Source organism: Cyclopterus lumpus, chromosome 24 (genome assembly GCF_009769545.1).
Source record: "Cyclopterus lumpus isolate fCycLum1 chromosome 24, fCycLum1.pri, whole genome shotgun sequence".
Classification (NCBI taxonomy): Eukaryota; Metazoa; Chordata; class Actinopteri; order Perciformes; family Cyclopteridae; genus Cyclopterus; species Cyclopterus lumpus.
In genome coordinates this window covers 1,559,045-1,581,420 of record NC_046989.1, presented here as the reverse complement: position 1 = coordinate 1,581,420, position 22,376 = coordinate 1,559,045, and the positions used below count along the sequence as shown (strand labels likewise).

Here is a 22,376-nt window from a genome sequence, read left to right as displayed (position 1 = left end):
AATAATACGCACATCTTCCACCAAATATGGCCGCCTCCGGAAGCTAAATGATATTTGATGGCTCGTGTTGATATGACGTAACATCCCTATTTTACATCTTAACCGTCAACAAAGCCGACATGACAGACGTCACCTTCGCTTATAATCATGATGCAGCTTCATGTTGTCAAACAAGAGAAAACTATTATCCCACAATGAGCTGTATATTAAGTGAGGACTCTTATCTTTTCAATATTAGCGTACACAAAAAGCCAGAAACATAACCCAGAGGGTGTTTAGTGGCCGCTGTGGAGTTCCTGCCTCACATTATTATTATTATTATTATTATTATTATTATTATTATTATTATTATCTCATAGCTCCTCTTTGTTTACAGCGCAGGAGCTGCAGCCGCCAAGGAAAACGGAGGTCCAGGCATCTGTGGGATTGCTGATGGACCACAAAGTGATAGCCCCCCCCCCTTGTTGTTGGACTCTGAACATAGACAAGTTGGGGGGAGACCCTAAAAATACCCCTGAATAAAACTTGACCAAACAAACAGCTGCGTCTGCTCACAAATAGAGGCTGTAATGTGGATGATTGACAGCTAAACCCGATCAGATGGATGGACCACTAACTGGGCCAGTGCCGTTCTAATGACCGCCAGCGTAAACTGGTCAAACTGGTCAAACTGAGCAGCTGTTCTGTACGTAAACAAGCTGAAGCCCTCCGTGCTAATATTAGAGAAGACGTAACCCGCTGCATTAGCGTTAGCATACCAGGTGTCGGGCGGCCTTACTCTCGAGCAGCGAGGCTTTGAGCTGAAATCTCATCAGCTCTCCAGGTATTGGACGAAAGAGAAATTTGACTCCAGTAAAAAATAATTAAAAAAAAAAAAAAAAGTTATAGGGACCATAAATACTCGTCTCCTTCCAGTCGTTATTTATGCTCAGCGGGGGAGCCACATGAAAATCACACTTCTCCGCTTTAATGTAGAGTTTGTTCTCCAGTAGCCGCTGGAGAACCTGCCTCACATGGCTGATGTGTTCCAGGAGAAGCTCAAGATGTCATCTAAATAATCCAAACAGATCGGTTCAGGACATCACGAAGGACATCATTGATCAGAGTTTGGAAGACTGCGGGGGCATTAGTAATTAGTAATCAGTGCATTCTGATCTGGGGGGCAATACAGGAAGTAGTCTCGCTCATCAGTATCCCCACCTCTACTGACCAGCCAGACAGGAGGCCAGAAAATGACCAGTTTGGCCAGAATAAATACACAATCCAGCTATGATGCTACGGCGCCGCTCCTCTGCTGAAGGCGCGTTCTGCCCAGCAGCATGGGTTCCTCTGATAAAGGCGCGTTCTGCCCAGCAGCATGGGTTCCTCTGATAAAGGCGCGTTCTGCCCAGCAGCATGGGTTCCTCTGATAAAGGCGCGTTCTGCCCAGCAGCATGGGTTCCTCTGCTGAAGGCGCGTTCTGCCCAGCAGCATGGGTTCCTCTGATAAAGGCGCGTTCTGCCCAGCAGCATGGGTTCCTCTGATAAAGGCGCGTTCTGACCAGCAGCATGGGTTCCTCTGATAAAGGCGCGTTCTGCCCAGCAGCATGGGTTCCTCTGATGAAGGCGCGTTCTGCCCAGCAGCATGGGTTCCTCTGCTAAAGGCGCGTTCTGACCAGCAGCATGGGTTCCTCTGCTAAAGGCGCGTTCTGCCCAGCAGCATGGGTTCCTCTGATAAAGGCGCGTTCTGCCCAGCAGCATGGTTTCCTCTGATAAAGGCGCGTTCTGCCCAGCAGCATGGGTTCCTCTGCTGAAGGCGCGTTCTGCCCAGCAGCATGGGTTCCTCTGATAAAGGCGCGTTCTGCCCAGCAGCATGGGTTCCTCTGCTGAAGGCGCGTTCTGCCCAGCAGCATGGGTTCCTCTGCTAAAGGCGCGTTCTGCCCAGCAGCATGGGTTCCTCTGCTAAAGGCGCGTTCTGCCCAGCAGCATGGGTTCCTCTGCTGAAGGCGCGTTCTGACCAGCAGCATGGGTTCCTCTGCTAAAGGCGCGTTCTGCCCAGCAGCATGGGTTCCTCTGCTAAAGGCGCGTTCTGCCCAGCAGCATGGGTTCCTCTGCTAAAGGCGCGTTCTGCCCAGCAGCATGGGTTCCTCTGCTAAAGGCGCGTTCTGCCCAGCAGCATGGGTTCCTCTGCTGAAGGCGCGTTCTGACCAGCAGCATGGGTTCCTCTGCTGAAGGCGTGTTCTGCCCAGCAGCATGGGTTCCTCTGCTGAAGGCGCGTTCTGCCCAGCAGCATGGGTTCCTCTGATAAAGGCGCGTTCTGCCCAGCAGCATGGGTTCCTCTGCTGAAGGCGCGTTCTGCCCAGCAGCATGGGTTCCTCTGATAAAGGCGCGTTCTGCCCAGCAGCATGGGTTCCTCTGATAAAGGCGCGTTCTGACCAGCAGCATGGGTTCCTCTGATAAAGGCGCGTTCTGCCCAGCAGCATGGGTTCCTCTGCTGAAGGCGCGTTCTGCCCAGCAGCATGGGTTCCTCTGCTAAAGGCGCGTTCTGAGCAGCAGCATGGGTTCCTCTGCTGAAGGCGCGTTCTGCCCAGCAGCATGGGTTCCTCTGCTAAAGGCGCGTTCTGACCAGCAGCATGGGTTCCTCTGCTGAAGGCGCGTTCTGCCCAGCAGCATGGGTTCCTCTGCTGAAGGCGCGTTCTGACCAGCAGCATGGGTTTCTCTGCTAAAGGCGCGTTCTTGACCAGCAGCATGGGTTCCTCTGCTAAAGGCGCGTTTCTGCCCAGCAGCATTGGGTTCCTCTGCTGAAGGCGCGTTCTGCCCAGCAACATGGGTTCTCTGCTAAAGGCGCGTTCTGCCCAGCAGCACTGGGTTCCTCTGCTGAAAGCGCGTTCTGCCCAGCAGCATGGGTTCCTCTGCTGAAGGCGCGTTCTGCCAAGCAGCATGGGTTCCTCTGCTAAAGGCGCGTTCTGCCCAGCAGCATGGGTTCCTCTGCTGAAGGGCGTTCTGACCAGCAGCATGGGTTCCTCTGCTAAAGGCGCGTTTGCCCTGCCCAGCAGCATGGTTCTGCCCAGCAGCATGGGTTCCTCTGCTGAAGGCGCGTTCTGCCCAGCAGCATGGGTTCCTCTGCTGAAGGCTTGTTCTGCCCAGCAGCATGGGTTCCTCTGCTAAAGGCGCGTTCTGCCCAGCAGCATGGGTTCCTCTGCTGAAGGCGCGTTCTGACCAGCAGCATGGGTTCCTCTGCTGAAGGCGTGTTCTGCCCAGCAGCATGGGTTCCTCTGCTAAAGGCGCATTCTGACCAACAGCATGGGTTCCTCTGCTAAAGGCGAGTTCTGCCCAGCAGCATGGGTTCCTCTGCTAAAGGCGCGTTCTGAACAGCAGCATGGGTTCCTCTGATAAAGGCGCGTTCTGACCAGCAGCATGGGTTCCTCTGCTGAAGGCGCGTTCTGCCCAGCAGCATGGGTTCCTCTGCTAAAGGCGCGTTCTGACCAGCAGCATGGGTTCCTCTGCTAAAGGCGCGTTCTGCCCAGCAGCATGGGTTCCTCTGCTGAAGGCGCGTTCTGATCCTCTGCTAAAGGCGCGTTCTGCCCAGCAGCATGGGTTTCCTCTGCTAAAGGCGCGTTCTGCCCAGCAGCATGGGTTCCCTCTGCTGAAGGCGCGTTCTGACCAGCAGCATGGGTTCCTCTGCTAAAGGCGCGTTCTGCCCAGCAGCATGGGTTCCTCTGCTAAAGGCGCGTTCTGCCCAGCAGCATGGGTTACCTCTGCTAAAGGCGCGTTCTGCCCAGCAGCATGGGTTCCTCTGCTAAAGGCGCGTTCTGCCCAGCAGCATGGGTTCCTCTGATAAAGGCGCGTTCTGCCCAGCAGCATGGGTTCCTCTGCTAAAGGCGCGTTCTGCCCAGCAGCATGGGTTCCTCTGCTAAAGGCGCGTTCTGCCCAGCAGCATGGGTTCCTCTGCTAAAGGCGCGTTCTGCCCAGCAGCATGGTTTCCTCTGCTAAAGGCGCGTTCTGCCCAGCAGCATGGGTTCCTCTGCTGAAGGCGCGTTCTGACCAGCAGCATGGGTTCCTCTGCTGAAGGCGCGTTCTGACCAGCAGGTGTGGGGAGGCGGAAAGCCAGGAGGGGTCTGGGAACTTGAAACAGGACTGTGGCTGGTCCTCATGGACGGAAGGGGGTGGTAAACTAAAAGGGCGGCTAGGTCTCTCCTTCCTAAACTCATTAAGGCGACCCTCAGAGTCATCCCTCACTACTCGTTCTGTCACATTCCGGGTTTTTGCGTCTCGTTTCCTGTTTTATTTTGAAGTCCTTGTCTCTCGTGTCCTCTGTTTCCCTGCACTTCCTGTCCCTGTGATTGTCCTGTGTCTAATCACCTGCACATTCCCTGTGTATTTAAACCCTGTTTGTCTTCTGTTCGTAGTGTTTTTGTCCTTAGATGATCTCCCTGCCGAGAGCCTACTTTTTGTGATTCCTCTGTATTTTCCAAAAGGAATAACGTTTCCTTTGTACCGTTGTCGGCATTTGGGTCCTCTCTCTCTCGCGCTCTCTGGCTACAACAGTCGTGACAAGTTCCTCTCTTACAGGGTTTTTAAGCCCTCTGAGGAAGACCTCCTGTAGGGATACGTCGCTCCACCCAGAACCATGTGCAACAAGCAGGCAAGAGGAAATGTCTTTATCGCGAAGGGGGTGATCAAAAACCCTACGCATGTCATCAGAAAAGTCCTGGTATGAGGAGTTAGCTATCGACTGACTCCCATAAACTTGTAGGCCAAGCTAGCGCCCTCCCAGACCCCATAACAAAGGCAATCTTGGCTCTCTCTTTGACATATCAAGAAGGTTGCTGATCAAATACTAGGGCTGATCAAGGTGTTGAGGAGTTGGGGATCTAAGTGACTCCATGTGGTCCCTGAGGAGTTGGTCAACTGAAAGGTTTCTCGTATCGCTGTCTCACTTATCGGCTCCTTTGTTTACACTCCACAGGAGTAAGATGCGATCCAGGAGCTGCACCATGGAGGGTCCCGACGACGGACACATCCAGCCCACCAGAGGTTTCATCAAGCAGGTGGAGGAGAACAAACCGGAGCTCGCAAAGAGGAAGATGAAGGTCCAGCGGGAGGAAAAGGACGGGAGGGCGGCGAAACCTCAGAAACCTGCAGAGAGCAGGAAGCCGGCGGCGGATCTGTCAAAGTCCGACATGCTGCAGCTGCTGGGGATCATGGAAGGAGAAGTTCAGGTACGAACCAGATTCACTTCACAGGGACGTTGATTAGGAGTGGAGTCGTCATGAGCTTGAAGTCTGGTTTGAGACTTCTGTCAGATCCGTCTTCAACAAACCCAGAACTGAATATGACCAAATCTGAACTACCACCGCTGGAGTCCTTTATTCCTCTTTGTAAATCTGTAACTACGAGTTCATCTTCATCACAACCACAATAAATATTCTTATTTCAGTCCAGATTTCTTACTCACTTGTGATACATTTTTCCATCACATTTGTTAATTGTCTTTTTTCAATGCGTCTAATTTGTTGTTTTTTGTATTTTTGTATATTTACTATTTTCCTGTTTTGTGAGAAAAAATGCAAAAGTGCTTCTTGAATAACATTTTATTTGCAAGGCACTTTAATAAAATGTTGTTTTAATATGATGATACATAATAGTATTGTTATTGTTATTGTTATTTTTAATATTATTATTAGACATCCTTATTATCAGTTTTTACGTGACCTCATCATTTAACGTCATCAACAGGACAAACAACATCAGTATCATAAAGAAATACAAAATAATTATTAATAATTAAAAAATATTTAAAATGTATTATTATATAACAACTATCAATATCATAACATTTTCTATTTTTTAAATCTATGTTTTGTTTTGTTTTTGAGAAATAAAACTGTCAATTTTCTGAGTAATACTAATACATTATTTATATATAATAATATAGTACTAAAGAAACCTGCAGTGTTTAAAGGTAATTTATTCATCCATAAAACATTGTTATAAAAACTTTCTTTCACACCACAGGAAAAACAAACACACAGTAATCATGAATAAAAACACAACACAGGCTCTGCCGTGTCTCCTCAGGCCAGAGAGGACATCATCGGCCTGCTGAAGTGGGACAGAACCAGACCGGAGGCTCTGGAGGCCCAGTACGCCTCCGCCGTCCCCATCAAAGCCCTTCAGGCGCTGCAGAGAGACGGCAGCTCACCCTGAGGACCAGCGGAATGGACGACGTGTACGAGAAACCCATGACCGAGGTCAGAGGAGGGCAAACGCTCTACAGGGGTCAGAGGTCAGAGGAGGGCAAAGGCTCTACAGGGGTCAGAGGTTAGAGGAGGGCAAACGCCCTACAGGGGTCAGAGGTCAGAGGAGGGCAAACGCTCTACAGGGGTCAGAGGAGGGCAAACGCTCTACAGGGGGGTCCAGAGGTCAGAGGAGGGGCAAACGCTCTACAGGGGTCAGAGGTCAGAGGAGGGCAAAGGCTCTACAGGGGTCAGAGGTCAGAGGAGGGCAAAGGCTCTACAGGGGTCAGAGGTTAGAGGAGGGCAAACGCCCTACAGGGGTCAGAGGAGGGCAAACGCTCTACAGGGGTCAGAGGTCAGAGGAGGGCAAGCGCTCTACAGGGGTCATAGGTCAGAGGAGGGCAAAGGCTCTACAGGGTCAGAGGTTAGAGGAGGGCAAAGGCTCTACAGGGGTCAGAGGAGGGCAAAGGCTCTACAGGGGTCAGAGGTCAGAGGAGGGCAAAGGCTCTACAGGGGTCAGAGGTTAGAGGAGGGCAAACGCCCTACAGGGGTCAGAGGTCAGAGGAGGGCAAACGCTCTACAGGGGTCAGAGGAGGGCAAACGCTCTACAGGGGTCAGAGGTCAGAGGAGGGTAAGCGCTCTACAGGGGTCAGAGGAGGGCAAACGCTCTACAGGGGTCAGAGGAGGGCAAACGCTCTACAGGGGGGTCAGAGGTCAGAGGAGGTCAAACGCTCTACAGGGGTCAGAGGTCAGAGGAGGGCAAACGCTCTACAGGGGTCAGAGGAGGGCAAACGCTCTACAGGGGTCAGAGGAGGGCAAACGCTCTACAGGGGGTCAGAGGTCAGAGGAGGTCAAACGCTCTACAGGGGTCAGAGGTCAGAGGAGGGCAAACGCTCTACAGAGGTCAGAGGAGAGCAAACGCTCTACAGGGGTCAGAGGTCAGAGGAGGGCAAACGCTCTACAGGGGTCAGAGGTCAGAGGAGAGCAAACGCTCTACAGGGGTCAGAGGTCAGAGGAGAGCAAACGCTCTACAGGGGTCAGAGGTCAGAGGAGGGAAAACGCTCTACAGGGGTCAGAGGTCAGAGGAGGGAAAACACTCTACAGGGGTCAGAGGTCAGAGGAGAGCAAACGCTCTACAGGGGTCAGAGGTCAGAGGAGGGCAAACGCTCTACAGGGGTCAGAGGAGGGAAAACACTCTACAGGGTCAGAGGTCAGAGGAGGGAAAACGCTCTACAGGGGTCAGAGGTCAGAGGAGAGCAAACGCTCTACAGGGGTCAGAGGTCAGAGGAGGGAAAACACTCTTCAGAGGTCAAAGTTTGTTGTCACACAAATCGTGGCTCATGGTTTTCTTTGGGGGCGTTGTGGCCTGAGCTGCTGTTGACCCACCCCCCCCCCCCCCCCCCCCCCCCCCCTTCCAGCTGGATCGTCTGGAGGTCAAACAGAAGGAGACGTACCGGCGGATGTTGGAACAGCTGCTGCTGGCGGAGAAAAGCCACCGCCGCACCATCACGGAGCTGGACAGCGAGAAGCGTAACCACGGCAACTTCATGAACAAGAGCGACGACTTCACCAACCTGCTGGAGCAGGAGAGGGAAAGGTGAGGCCCGTGTCCCAGTCCAGGTCTCATCCTGGGGGAAAAAGGACGATTCACGGTGTGTTACAGAACTCATCGGCTCATTGGTAATGAGCCATTCAGCACGCGGCTCTCGGCTCCTATTGGTTCCCACTGAAGACACAAATATAGAGTTTCATTTGCAATTTCCTTCAACCGCTTGTTACTGTAGTTGTATTCAAGACAGGAGGGAATAGGGACTACTTTCAGCGGCGCATTGATCCACATCAAAAGACAGGAGGGAATAGGGACTACTTTCAGCGGCGCATTGATCCACATCAAAAGACCTCCGTCTTTCTTTCCTTCATACAGCTTCCCTAAAAGGTATTTGTTGGTATCCAGAAACCTGTTGACATCAAGTCCTCCATGATGTTTCTGCTTCTTCTCCTCTTCTCCTCCTCTTCTTCTCCTCTTCTTCTTCTTTTCTCCTCCTCTTCTCCTCCTCTTCTTCTTCTCTTCCAGCTTCACTAACAGGAAGTGGACTCATGGAGTCAATCAGCTGTGTTCAGAGAATGATGCTAGAAGCTGAAGGACATCAACATGCCACACATGTTTTAACACAAACACGCTCCATTCAGAATAAGAATATCGACCACGTGGGAGGAGCTGATGAGTAAAAACCCTCGACTCCGGCGCCATGCTTCTTCTTCTGCAGGTCCGGAAGCGGCTGCTGAGGTTCTGAGAACACACACAGCGGTACCATCCCTCACTGTGGGGGGGGGACACGCACATTCCTGTTGTTGAAATACGTGCACATCCTGCAGGTGCAGGTGTTGTCTGGTAGAAAGGCATCAGATTAGAAGCAGAGCATCAGGAGTTTGATGGTTCTGATGTAAAGAGATGACGAGTCGTGTCTCATCAAGCCATCGAATGCGGGCAGCGTGACGTCTGAACTTCTTCAGAAGCTTACACCATCTTTCACATTATATTATATTATTTAGCTTTTTCAAAAATGGGTGCAGTCGTGCAGAAGAGAGTCTCTGGTCCTCCTGCAGCTTCTAAAAGACAAGACCAGGATCTGGGCTGCATTCTAAACCAGATGATGATTTTGTGTCTCTTTGTAGTCATTTTGTGTCTCTTTGTAGTCATTTCGTGTCTCTTTGTAGTCATTTTGTGTCTCTTTGTAGTAATTTTGCGGTCTCTTTGTAGTCATTTTGTGTCTCTTTGTAGTCATTTCGCGTTTCTTTGTAGTCATTTCGTGTCTCTTTGTAGTCATTTTGTGTCTCTTTGTAGTCATTTTGTGTCTCTTTGAAGTCATTTTGCGTCTCTTTGTAGTCATTTCGTGTCTCTTTGAAGTAATTTTGTGTCTCTTTGTGGTGATTTTGTGTCTCTTTGTAGTCATTTTGTGTCTCTTTGTAGTCATTTCGTGTCTCGAGTCTCTTTGTAGTCATTTCGTGTCTCTTTCTAGTCATTTCGTGTCTCTTTCTAGTCATTTTGTGTCTCTTTGTAGTCATTTCGTGTCTCGTGTCTCTTTGTAGTCATTTTGCGTCTCTTTCTAGTCATTTTGTGTCTCTTTGTAGTCATTTTGTGTCTCTTTGAAGTCATTTTGCGTCTCTTTGTAGTCATTTCGTGTCTCTTTGAAGTCATTTTGCGTCTCTTTGTGGTGATTTTGTGTCTCTTTGTAGTCATTTTGTGTCTCTTTGAAGTCATTTTGCGTCTCTTTGTAGTCATTTCGTGTCTCTTTGAAGTCATTTTGCGTCTCTTTGTGGTGATTTTGTGTCTCTTTGTAGTCATTTCGTGTCTCGAGTCTCTTTGTAGTCATTTTGCGTCTCTTTGTAGTCATTTTGTGTCTCTTTGAAGTCATTTTGCGTCTCTTTGAAGTCATTTTGCGTCTCTTTGTAGTCTTTGACTCAACTTTGTGGCCCATTTGTGTCTTTCCTTTTGGTTTCTCAGCATGCAGCTCCTGCTGGCTTTAATGTGCTGCAGCCAGCTGAGCTCTGATGACACATTCCTGCTGCAGTCAGTGAGCAGATTCCCTGCAGGTGATATCATGAATGAATGAGTCCAGGGTGATGTCACGCCCTGTTTGCATAACAACTGTGTTAGAGAGAGAATGCAGATTTAACACATTAACCAGAAGTTGATGCCTGGAACGACATTAGTTTGGCAGGAATTTGGTCATAAACTAAAGTATTAAATAAATTGACATTTTTACCCCATGGAGGCGCTAGATGAGTGAGGGGATTACCAAAAAAAGTAGGCATCCATAGCAGCATCCCTCTGTGTTCAAATCGTCATGGCAATCCATCCATTAGTCGTTGAGATATTTTAGTCTGGACCAAAGTGGTGGTTTGGTTTCCAAAAGGTTTGTTACTCATAGTTTTTCTGGCCGGCAGTGGGAGAGTTTGATGGGGTGGGAACGTACATTCTGAATGGGTGGAAAAGGGAGTACTGCAATATGTTGTTGCTTTTATCTTTGAGCCTCAATAAAAAAAAGATTTTAAAAGAAAAATATATGAAATGAAACTTACAATATGGCAAAAGTTGTATTATTCGCTACAGTTTAGAAGCTTTTATCCGGCAAGAGTTTAAAACGAGTGCATCAGAAGAAACTGATTTCTCCCCAAAATTGCAGAAAGCCAACAAAAGTGCAAGTATCTAAGCCACAAAACACAAGCAATCAGTGTACAAAGGCTCATATTTATGTATTACATGTATTTGGAGACGTGATGGAAAGCCTCTGCATCTGTAAGCTCTTTGCATCGCTCATATTTGGCTCATTTAGAAGCCTCTGCAATGCAAACCACAGGCCTCCTCTGCTGGCTGAAACTATGACCTCACACACATACAATTCAGCCACTATGGAGAATTTATATCCACGTCCTTTCTCCCTTTTTGCACGATACAGACAGAGGGGATTATAATAAGAAAGGCTGCGCAAAGTCTGGCATTGTCTGCCCAAAACAAAACCTCCGCCTTGCATTGTTGGCCCGCTTCTATGGAAACGCCGCTGGCTGCAAGATGGGGACGGACCGGAGACGGTTGGGTCAAAACCGGACTGCCATTTGTTTTGGGGGGGGGGAAAGGACGCAGAATGTTTGAGCCTTTTAAAGTGGCTTTGTGTCTTGTGTCGTACCTGCTGCCCAGAGGGAGAATAGAACGGGTAGAAGGAAGAAGAGGAAGAGCGGTCTGAACTCCTCCTCCTCAGTGTCCAACGGGCAGGGCCTCTTTGGACTTGTATGGAGGGGTGGATGACATCACCAGCCAGCAGAGCACAACATCCACCTTTTTCATTGTCCACCAATGACATTTGGAATGTGACGTGGCTTTAATTCCCCCTCCTTACTTCCCCCGGTGGCCCGAGAGAAACTCTTTGAAAAAACAGACATGGAACGACCTGCTCGGCATCCCAGCTGGTTGGTAAGTTGAATAAGGTTTCAAGGGGGGGAAAATGGTTTTTTTGAGATTGTAAAGATCTTAAACCTGCAGAATATTTGAACCTGTTTGTGTGTCTGAGGTTTTGAGCGTGCATGACTTGTGAAAAGGGGGAACTGCAGCAGACTCTCTCAGACTCTCTCAGACTCCCGCAGAGATCAGTTAAACATCTACCGGCGGGGTGCTGAATTCTCTTGAACTTTGCTGCCTCTTCCTCCTGCTTTATCCTAGAGATGTTCAATGTGTTGGTGCCAGTTTTATGAGCGCATCAAAATGATCATGTCTATGAAGACTTTTGGGGTTAAGATAACATGGTTGTTTATTGTGCAACAGGGTTGTGCAACAAAATGCAATTTTTAGTCCCAGTTTGCTGCATTAGAAAAAGACCAAACAAAGCTGTAGACATGCTGGAGGATGGAGGATGAATCTAGGAGTCTGTCAGCTTGAGGAAAGAAGCCGCTCTGTAGTCTGGTGGTTTGGCAGCTGATACTTCCGTCTCTCTTTCCAGACGGCAGCAGGGGGTCTTGGTGCTCTTTTGCAGGCACCGATATCACTGATGCTCAGTAGATGGGTACCAAGAATGTTCTGGAGGGTTTTAACCCCCCGCTGTAGTGCCAGTTTATTATGTTTCCAGTCAGGATGCTTTCTATTGCTCCTCTGTAAAAGTTCATGTCTTAAAGCTGCATTCTCTCTCCTGACCACCAGGGGGGCGACTCCTCTGGTTGTATAGAAGTCTATGCTTCATGTCTTAAAGCTGCATTCTCTCTCCTGACCACCAGGGGGCGACTCCTCTGGTTGTATAGAAGTATATGCTTCATGTGTTAAAGCTGCATTCTCTCTCCTGACCACCAGGAGGCGATTCCTCTGGTTGTATAGAAGTCTATGCTTCATGTGTTAAAGCTGCATTCTCTCTCCTGACCACCAGGGGGAGACTCCTCTGGTTGTATAGAAGTCTATGCTTCATGTGTTAAAGCTGCATTCTTTCTACTGACCACCAGGGGGCGACTCCTCTGGTTGTATAGAAGTCTATGCTTCATGTGTTAAAGCTGCATTCTCTCTCCTGACCACCAGGGGGCGACTCCTCTGGTTGTGTAGAAGTCTATATTTCATGTGTTAAAGCTGCATTCTCTCTCCTGACCACCAGGAGGCGATTCCTCTGGTTGTATAGAAGTCTACGCTTCATGTGTTAAAGCTGCATTCTCTCTCCTGACCACCAGGGGGAGACTCCTCTGGTTGTATAGAATTCTACGCTTCATGTGTTGAAGCTGCATTCTCTCTACTGACCACCAGGGGGCGACTCCTCTGGTTGTAAAGAAGTCTATGCTTCATGTGTTAAAGCTGCATTCTCTCTCCTGACCACCAGGGGGCGACTCCTCTGGTTGCACATTACAGAGTTTTTTACACACTCCATTTAATAACTAATAGGATAAGAACTCTCTCATCTCGGAGCCCATTGATACCCAGATAAATGTAATTCAATCAGAGGTATCAGCGTGTTGACCCAACTCAAGACACCTTTGTATTAATGGAGTCTGTGACCTGCAGCCACAATTCTTCCATTTACTGAACTCAAGACACAAAAGGGTAACAAAGCCTCAATCTGCCTCTTTTTTAATTTCTTTTGTTGCCTTTCAAAGGCTGATTTTATTCTGTCTTCCAATCCAGGATCAGGTGCTTAAGATAAGATAGAACTTTATTAATCCCAAAGCACATTATTGTGCCAGACAACTGAATAATAGCAACAAACTATATAATACAAATATAAACATGTATAAACAATAGAATAACAATTATACAAGTGTAAAGAAATAAAATACAACACAATAGCAATAAGAGTGAGGTCAATAAATAGAGATGTGCACCATCTGATACAGGAAAAGAAAAAGTAACTGGGTGGTTATTTTTGGTCACAAGATACTGTCAAACATTTTCACACAAATACAAAATGAATTCAGAATTTGTGTCATCGGTTGTGTTTCCCTCTGTTTGCGCTCTTAGACTCAAAAGGCTGCTGGAGCAGGAGAAGGTCTACCAGGCTCGTAAGGACAGGGACCACAGCAGGAGGCTGGAGAAGGTCAGAGCGGAGCTGGTCAAGCTCAAGTCCTTCGCCCTGATGTTGGTGGACGAGCGGCAGCTGCATATCGAGCAGATCGACCAGCAGAGCCAGAAGGTCCAGGACCTCGCTCTCAAGCTGCAGGAGAAAGAGCAGCGCTTGGTGGCGGTCACCGACACCGCCAAGGAGGACGGCCAGAAGGTCCTCGCGCTGGAGGCCGAGCTGGAGCATAGAGCGGCCAGGTTTGCCCAGGAACAAGAGGAGATGACGGCCAAACTGGCCCACGAAGAGTCCCAGAGCCGACAGCTCAGGCTGAAGATGGCCGGATTGGCGCACAAGATTGAAGAGCTGGAGGAGAGCAACAAGGCGCTTCAGAAGTCAGAGGAAGACCTGCAGGAGCTGAGGGAGAAGATCAGCAAAGGGGAGTGCGGGGATTCGTCTCTCATGACCGAGCTGGAGAATCTGCGGAAGAGAGTGCTGGAGATGGAGGGCAAGGATGAGGAAATAACCAAAGCAGAGACTCAGTGCAGGGAGCTGAGGAAAAGGCTGCAGGGTGAGGAGACCCACAGCAAGGAGCTGAGGCTGGAGGTGGACAAACTGCAGAAGAGGATGGTTGCGCTGGAGAAACTGGAGGGGGCTTTCAGTCGGAGCAAAACAGAATGCTCTCAGCTCCACACAAACCTGGAGAAAGAGAAACGTGTCGTGAAGGATCTGGCCGGCGAGCTGGAGGCGGTGAAAACTCAGTTAAAGGGACTTGAGTGCTCAGAGACGAAGTTTGAAAAGGCCGAAACGGTCTTCAAAGACGATCTGATGAAGTTGAAGTCCTTCACAGTTATTCTGGTCGACGAAAGGAAAAACATGGCGGAGAGGCTCAAACAGGAAGAACAGAAAAGTGATGATTTGAGTAGGATGTTCAAAGCAGAGCAGGAAAAGGTCACAGAGGTCACGGAGAAGCTGATTGAGGAAAGCAAAAAACTTCTCAAATTCAAATCTGAAATGGAGGTCAGAGTCACAAACCTCGTGAAAGAGAAAGATGAGTCAAAAAATAAACTTCTGAGTGAAGAGGAAAAGTGTAGGAAGCTGAATACCAAGTTAGGTGGTATGAAAATAAGAATCGATGGACTTGAGGAGACTGAGAGGGAAATACAGAGGAAGTGGTCCATCAAGGACAATAATCCAGATGAAGACAACAAAGTCAAAGAGTTTGCGCTAGAAATTGAAAGACTTAAGAGCCGGCTCAAACAGCTCGAGGTGGTAGAAGGAGACTTAATGAAAACAGAGGATGAGTACGATCTACTGGAGAAGAAATTCAGAATGGAGCAGGACAAAGCGAACACCCTCTCGAAGCAGCTGGAAGAAATGAAAAGTCAGATCGCCAGAAACAAAGCCATCGAGAAAGGCGAGGTCACGTGTCCTGAGGCTGAGCTCAGGATTCGCTGCAAGATGGAGGAGGCCAAAACTAGAGAGCTGCAGGCGGACGTCCAGGCCCTGAAGGAGAAGATCCACCAACTGATGAACAAGGAGGACCAGCTCTCCCAGCTGCAGGCGGATTACTCCGTCCTCCAGCAGAGGTTCATGCAGGAAGAAGAGAAGAAGATGAGCCTGAGCCATGACTTCGCCAACCTTACGAAGGAGATGGAAGCCACCAAGCGGTACAGTCGCGCCTTGAGACCCAGCATGAACGGTAAGCGGATGCTCAGTGTCCCGGTGACCTCCACCGCAGTGCAGACGGATGCGATGGCGAGCGAATCGGCTGAGGACGAGACGGCGGCGGGCTTCATCCGGAAGTCAGTCCTCGAGGAAAACCACCTAATGAGCAACCTCAGACAACGGGGTCTTAAAAAGCCGGCGGTTCTTGAGCGATACCCTCCAGCTTCGGCAGAACTGGGCGCAAAAAAATCCTGGATACCCTGGATGAAAAAGAAGGAGGCCATTACGCTTACTCAGACCGCTCCGACAAGACCAGTCGGGTGTCCTTGTTCCATCCGCCGGAGATGACCGGGCCGGGCCAGCCGCTGCACATCCGCGTGACCCCGGATCACGAGAACAGCACCGCCACGTTGGAGATCACCAAACCGTATCTTGTTAACAGAATATTCTCGTGTAACTTCTTTTTTTGTGAGACTGTTGCAGTGGACTTTATAGCGAGAATATGAAAGAGAAACATATATAGAAACAACGAAACAAAAGTAATAGGCGTCTTCTGACTCCTCACCTCACCTACAAAGCCTTGATTGGTGATGCAACATCATATCTTAAGCAGCTTGTAGTACCATATTGCCCCACTAGAGAGCTGCGCTCACTAAATGCGGGGCTACTTGGTGGTTCCCTAGAGTCCTAAAGAGTAGGATGGGAGCCCAGAGCCTTCAGTTATCAAGCTCCTCTTTTATGGAACCAGCTTCCACTTTCAGTCCAGGAGGCAGACACAGTCACCTCATTCAAGAATAGACTTAAGACTTTCCTCTTTAATAGTGCTTATAGTTAGGGCTGAATCAGGTTTGCACTGGTCCAGCCCCTTGATATGCTGCTATAGGCTTATAGGCTGCTGGGGGATGTTTTAGGATACACTGAGCACCTATCTCCTCTTCTCTCTCTCCTTATGGATGAATTTACATCTCTCCATTGCAACCTTATTCACTCTGCTTCCTCCCCGGAGTCGTTGTGACTTCACGTCTCATAGGGTCCATTGGACCTGGAGGTGACTGATGCCTGGTGAGCCGGCCTCCCATTGGCCCTGCTGATGCCCCGCCCCCCCTCCTCTCTACCTCCTTCTGTTCATGGATTGGAGTTCCATTCATACAATGTGTTTATGTAACTCTGTAACTCTGTTCATCTGGTCACATGACATCTATTCATCTGTCCATCCGGGGAGAGGGATCCTCCTCTGTTGCTCTACAGAAGGTTTCTTCCCTTTTTTCCCTGTCAAAGGTTATTTTTGGGGAGTTTTTCCTGATCCGATGTGAGGTCAAAGGTCAGGGATGTCGTATGTGTACAGATTGTAAAGCCCTCTGAGGATAATTTGTAATTTGTGATATTGGGCTATACAAAATGAACTGAATTGAATTGAATTGAATTGAATTAATTACATGATCAGAGTTTGTGCCTCAGTCTCCCCTTTTTTATTTCTTTATATTAATTGTTCACTTTTATTTTTATTATTGTTTCTTATCCTCTGTGGTTGCGCCCTGTGGAATGTTTGTTTGAATGTATGTATTTTGCTGTTTCTTATTGTCAATTTGAAAAAATTGTATACGTGCTATTGTTCAAGAAAAAAGAAGTGCAGTATAAAAGTCAATATGTGTAGTATTAGCAAGGAGGCAGTGGTGAAGAAACAATTCATAGTAATTTAGTAAAAGTACTTATACGACACTACAAACGATCTACATTGAAAAATGCTACGTCAGTAAAATTATTTAAAGTTTGTTTGGTTTCTTACTGTTATGTAATCTCTATCGTTTATATTGTTATTATTATTAGTATCTTATATTATCTGTTATTGCTCATTGTAGGGCGACTATGGGTCAGTGGTTACCATGCCCGTCTTTCAATCAGGGGGTTGGGGGTTCAATCCCCGCCCTAGTCGATGTGTCCTTGAGCAAGACACTGAACCCTGCATTGTTCCCTGTAGCTGTTCTACAGTGTATGAATGTAACATGACTGTAAGTCACTTTGGATAGAAGCGTCAGCTAAATCTAATGTATTGTTTCTGTATTTACTATGTGAAGTGCTTTTTAGTACCTTTTTTTAAAGCGCTACACAAATGAAATGTATTATTATTATTATTAATATATTATTACATCTTTTTTGATTACACATTTCAGACTGTAAAACAGTGACTGTTTATCTTTGTTAAGCTTTGTTGTCCTTGTTTTAGAAGTACATCAATATGTATCTTCCTGTAACCAGTATTTTGTGTGTGTTTAAATGTAGTTGAACAATTACTTGACGTTTGGAATATAACATATACTTACTCTGTGGAATACTGAAACAAACCAAGTGTAAACATGCTCTTTAGTTTTATTTTGAAGGTAATTTCCGGAAGTCCCCTGTTAACGTTGGTGAAATCGGAAGCATACTGATGCACGAGCCTGAATCCGACACAGACACGCAAACATGTGTTTTTTGTCTTCTTTTTCTGAAGGAATATTAATTAAATATTGATTTACCACTCCGATTATAAAAAAGGAAAGTACATATATTATATATTATAATATTGTAGTAATCTTACGATGTCAAATACAAATTTACAATGAATTAAACAAAAGTATATACAATTACAAATAATTAAAAATCCTAATGTAAATATTTACTTTTTTCATTTTGTATTAATTATAATTTATTCATTTGACATGTGAACACTGGCAGGATCATGTGATAATCAGAGATATATTATTAATTAATTGATTTATTATATGACAGAGAAAGAAATATAAAAGCCAGGTTATGATCCTTATTTTTCTCCAGTTACTTGAAGAGACGAGGATCATCGCTAGATGGCAATGTTCCTCATTAAAATGAATGAATAGTAACCGTCAGTATCATGACATCACTGCAGACGTTTGAATCTGCGCTGCACAAAAATGTTATTTTAAACTCTAAAATGTTTAGGTTAAGTCAATTAATATAGTTGATATTTTAATAAAACCTTAGTTTAAATACAAAACAGTATTCTGCAGCACATAAATAATAATAATAATAAATAAATTAAATAAATGAATAAAAAACGTCTGCTAAAATGCCGATGTAGAGTAACAGTATATTCTATATACACAATATATATAAAAAACCTTTTCCAGTTGTGCAGTGAAAAATGTCGATTTCAAAGTATGGTTCAATGGCATCATCCAAAATGCCCGAGAGAAGAATATTGTCAACTTTTCAGAGTTTCTCCAAATCCGGTTGGTTAAACCTTTCCCTGAACTAAAAATCCGAGCAGTCTAACAACTTGAAAAATTCCACCCTGTCATTCCTCAGGTGTCTTTGCCGGGTGGTGACTAGCCTCACCCGTGACTCGTTTGGGGTGGAGCTCTCCAGTGGGGAATTTGAACTGGCTCTAATCCAAGTTTTTCTACCATCACCTCTTCCTTCTCAAACAAGTCTTGGAACTTGTCATCACTTCTTTATTTCCTGTAGAATTGAGGTGACATAGATAACAGCAGCCTGCATACCTCCAACCGTTTCTGACTGCGTTGGCAGTGACCTGTTTACACACTCAAGCTCTCCCAACACCTCAGAGGCCACTAGCAGTCCAAGAACGGTCATGTCCTTCCGGAAGAGTTCCAGGAGACCATTGGCTCTGGGACCAGAGTCAGAAACAGCCAAAGCCACTTTCCCCAAGCTCGTCGATTGTTACATTCCCCGACTGAGGTCTAGGGGAGGCGGGGAGCAACAATAAATGCTTAGTGCAACAAAGGGATAAACAAAAAAGGTGTTTAATCAATCAAAGGTAAAATAAGGACTACTTCCCCCAAGCTCGCCGATATATAGACTCATACTGACTAAGAACTGTGTCAACAGTTTGGCCACACACTGTCCACCCAGTTGGACAAAAGAGGTGTCACACTTTTATTATGCCCCTCACCTATTGCATGTCCAGATAGTACCCCTTTGAATTTGCCTGATTGGTTACTAAGAGTTCCAAGATCAGGGACCCACTGCAATGCGTCGCATACTAAGGGAGAGGCACTGCATGCACACTGTGTAATGAGATTCACACAATGTGCACCACAGTGCCATCTGTTCCCCAGTTGTCCACGGTACCTCGTAGAGTTCCACAAGTACCTCATGTGGCACAAGTTCTGTGTCCACATACCTTAGGCAGATGGAGACTCGTCCCTCCCGTCTGTCTCACTGCCGTCCCTCCCGTCTGTCTCACTGTCGTCCCTCCCGTCTGTCTCACTGTCGTCCCTCCTGTTTGTCTCACTGTCGTCCCTCCCATCTGTCTCACTGTCGTCCCTCCCGTCTGTCTCACTGTCGTCCCTCCCGTCTGTCTCACTGTCTTCCCTCCTGTTTGTCTCACTGCCGTCCCTCCTGTTTGTCTCACTGCCGTCCCTCCTGTTTGTCTCACTGCCGTTCCTTCCTGTCTGTCTCACTGCCGTCCCTCCTGTCTGTCTCACTGCCGTCCTTCCTGTCTGTCTCACTGCCGTCCCTCATGATCTCTCTGCTTCCACTGAAGACTTCACTCAATACATTACATTACATTACATTTAGCTGACGCTTTTATCCAAAGCGACTTACAATAAGTGCATTAAACCATGAGTCCAAACTCAGAACAACAAGAATCAAGAAAGTACAATTTCTTCAATAACGTTAAACTACAAAGTGCTAAAGAAAAACTAGAGAACATTAGAGAAACACTAGAGAACATTAAAGGAACACTAGAGAACATTAGAGAAACACTAGAGAACATTAAAGGAACACTAGAGAACATTAAAGGAACACTATAGAGAACATTAGAGAAAGGGACTCGGAGCAGGTGAAGTCTTTATTTTAACTTTAAGGAGTCCAAGATCCAACATCTGGAGAAACGACTGGGTTCATCTGGATCCTCTGGGTCCAGATGAACCCAGTCTCAACTTAAAACCAGTAAAACCACCACATGCACCATGACCAAAAGCACAAATCATATTACAATTGACTATGATTAATGTCACTCTAATAGTTCTCAACTTTAAGGATCAAATCATATGAGAGTTGACATATTCTATACATTGTTTTCACAAAATAAGATAATAATGAATAATGAAAAGAATGCTGAGAACTAACAGAATGAAACCTGCATTGTGAATCTTTGTCTTCCACACAGGAAGTGATGCGCTGTCATTTGTAAATATCCCACAGAATAAAAACTTATGTTTCAAAAAGAACGAACAAATAAATAAATCTTAAACCTGTGAAGACGGAAGTTTATTTTGAAAAGTCAGAGAGGCTGGCTTTGGTCAGAAAACACACGCATGTTACTTTTAGTAGGAGATCACGCACACAACGCGCACGCACACAACGCGCACGCACACAACGCACATACACACGCACACACACGCACACAACGCGCATACACACGCACACAACACGCATACACACGCATACACACGCATACACACGCACACAACGCACATACACACGCATACACACGCACACAACATGCATACACACGCATACACACGCATACACGCGCACACAACGCACATACACACGCATACACACGCACACAACATGCATACACACGCATACACACGCATACACACGCACACAACGCACATACACACGCACACACACGCACACAACGCGCATACACACGCATACACACGCACACAACGCGCACGCACACAACGCGCATACACACGCAACACGCACACACACAACACGCACACAACACGCACACAACACGAACACACACAACACGCACACAACACGCACACACATGCACGCAACACGCACACAACGCGCATACACACGCATACACACGCACACAACGCGCACGCACACACACGCACACAACGCGCATACACACGCAACACGCACACACACAACACGCACACAACACGCACACAACACGCACACACATGCACGCAACACGCACACAACGCGCATACACACGCATACACACGCACGCAACACGCATACACACTCAACACGCACGCACACGCACCCACACAGACGCCCCCCACGCACAGGTACAGTCTTGTGAAAGTGAAAGTAAAGTCCGCCCGGACTCCATTTTAGATGTTCGACGGCAGCAGGAGGAGCAGGACGTCTGAGGCGAGTCCGTTCTCATGATTACTTTTATTACTTTTATTACTTTTATTGTTGATGAATTGTTCATTCGTCCGTTTTATTGTAGCCCAACGTGACGTCATCATGTGTTTCTGTGGCATAAAGTTATTATCGTTATGTAAGAGCTGGACTCTGTGGATCGGGTCTTTGTGGGTGCGGGATCCGGACTGACCCCCTTACGGTTCTAGAATGAATATAACATTTAAATAGATATTAGAGATGAATTATGAGCTGTTTAACTTCCTCTGAGCTCATTATCACACATTAGCACTATCAATAAAGTATCTTATATTGACTCATCATTTGAAGAACAAACACTATAAATTATTATAACTAAGTAAAAGTACAACATTTACTGTTTTGGCTGGTTTGCTCTCCAGAACTCCGCACTGCATGTACACTGTGTAATGAGATTCACACAATGTGCACCACAGTGCCATCTGTTCCCCAGTTGTCCACGGTACCTCGTAGAGTTCCACAAGTACCTCATGTGGCACAAGTTCTGTGTCCACATACCTTAGGCAGATGGAGACTCGTCCCTCCCGTCTGTCTCACTGCCGTCCCTCCCGTCTGTCTCACTGTCGTCCCTCCCGTCTGTCTCACTGTCGTCCCTCCCGTCTGTCTCACTGCCGTCCCTCCCGTCTGTCTCACTGTCGTCCCTCCCGTCTGTCTCACTGTCGTCCCTCCCGTCTGTCTCACTGTCGTCCCTCCTGTTTGTCTCACTGTCGTCCCTCCCTTCTGTCTCACTGTCGTCCCTCCCGTCTGTCTCACTGTCGTCCCTCCCGTCTGTCTCACTGTCTTCCCTCCTGTTTGTCTCACTGCCGTCCTTCCTGTTTGTCTCACTGCCGTCCCTCCTGTTTGTCTCACTGCCGTTCCTTCCTGTCTGTCTCACTGCCGTCCCTCCTGTCTGTCTCACTGCCGTCCTTCCTGTCTGTCTCACTGCCGTCCCTCATGATCTCTCTGCTTCCACTGAAGACTTCACTCAATACATTACATTACATTACATTTAGCTGACGCTTTTATCCAAAGCGACTTACAATAAGTGCATTAAACCATGAGTCCAAACTCAGAACAACAAGAATCAAGCAAGTACAATTTCTTCAATAACGTTAAACTACAAAGTGCTATCAGTAAGAGACATTTAAGTGCTACTAAAGTGTTAAACTACTAAAGTGCTACTACGGCTCTACCTTCCCTATTCAAGGTGTAGTCACTAAGATGTGTTTTTAGTTTGTAGAGACTTCCTGTCCTGATGTCAATGGGGAGCTCGTTCCACCAATGAGGAGCCAGCACAGCAAACAGTCGTGACTTTGTTGAGTGTTTAGCTCGAAGTGAAGGAGCTACAA

At 47.2% G+C, this 22,376-nt stretch overlaps 2 protein-coding genes across 2 annotated transcripts in view; both read left to right on the top strand.

Annotated features, from left to right (window-relative positions):
* Nucleotides 1–22,376, top strand: part of LOC117727154 (NACHT, LRR and PYD domains-containing protein 12-like) — a 146,842-nt gene that overhangs the window by 97,469 nt on the left and 26,997 nt on the right.
* On the top strand, nt 463–15,706 carry LOC117727124 (filamin-A-interacting protein 1-like). Its single transcript, XM_034527202.1, is given in 7 exon segments — nt 463–685; nt 4,948–5,200; nt 6,060–6,174; nt 6,177–6,232; nt 7,636–7,814; nt 13,203–15,223; nt 15,226–15,706. Coding segments are annotated over 6 exon segments (2,805 nt in total). The 5' UTR covers nt 463–685; nt 4,948–4,954; the 3' UTR covers nt 15,414–15,706.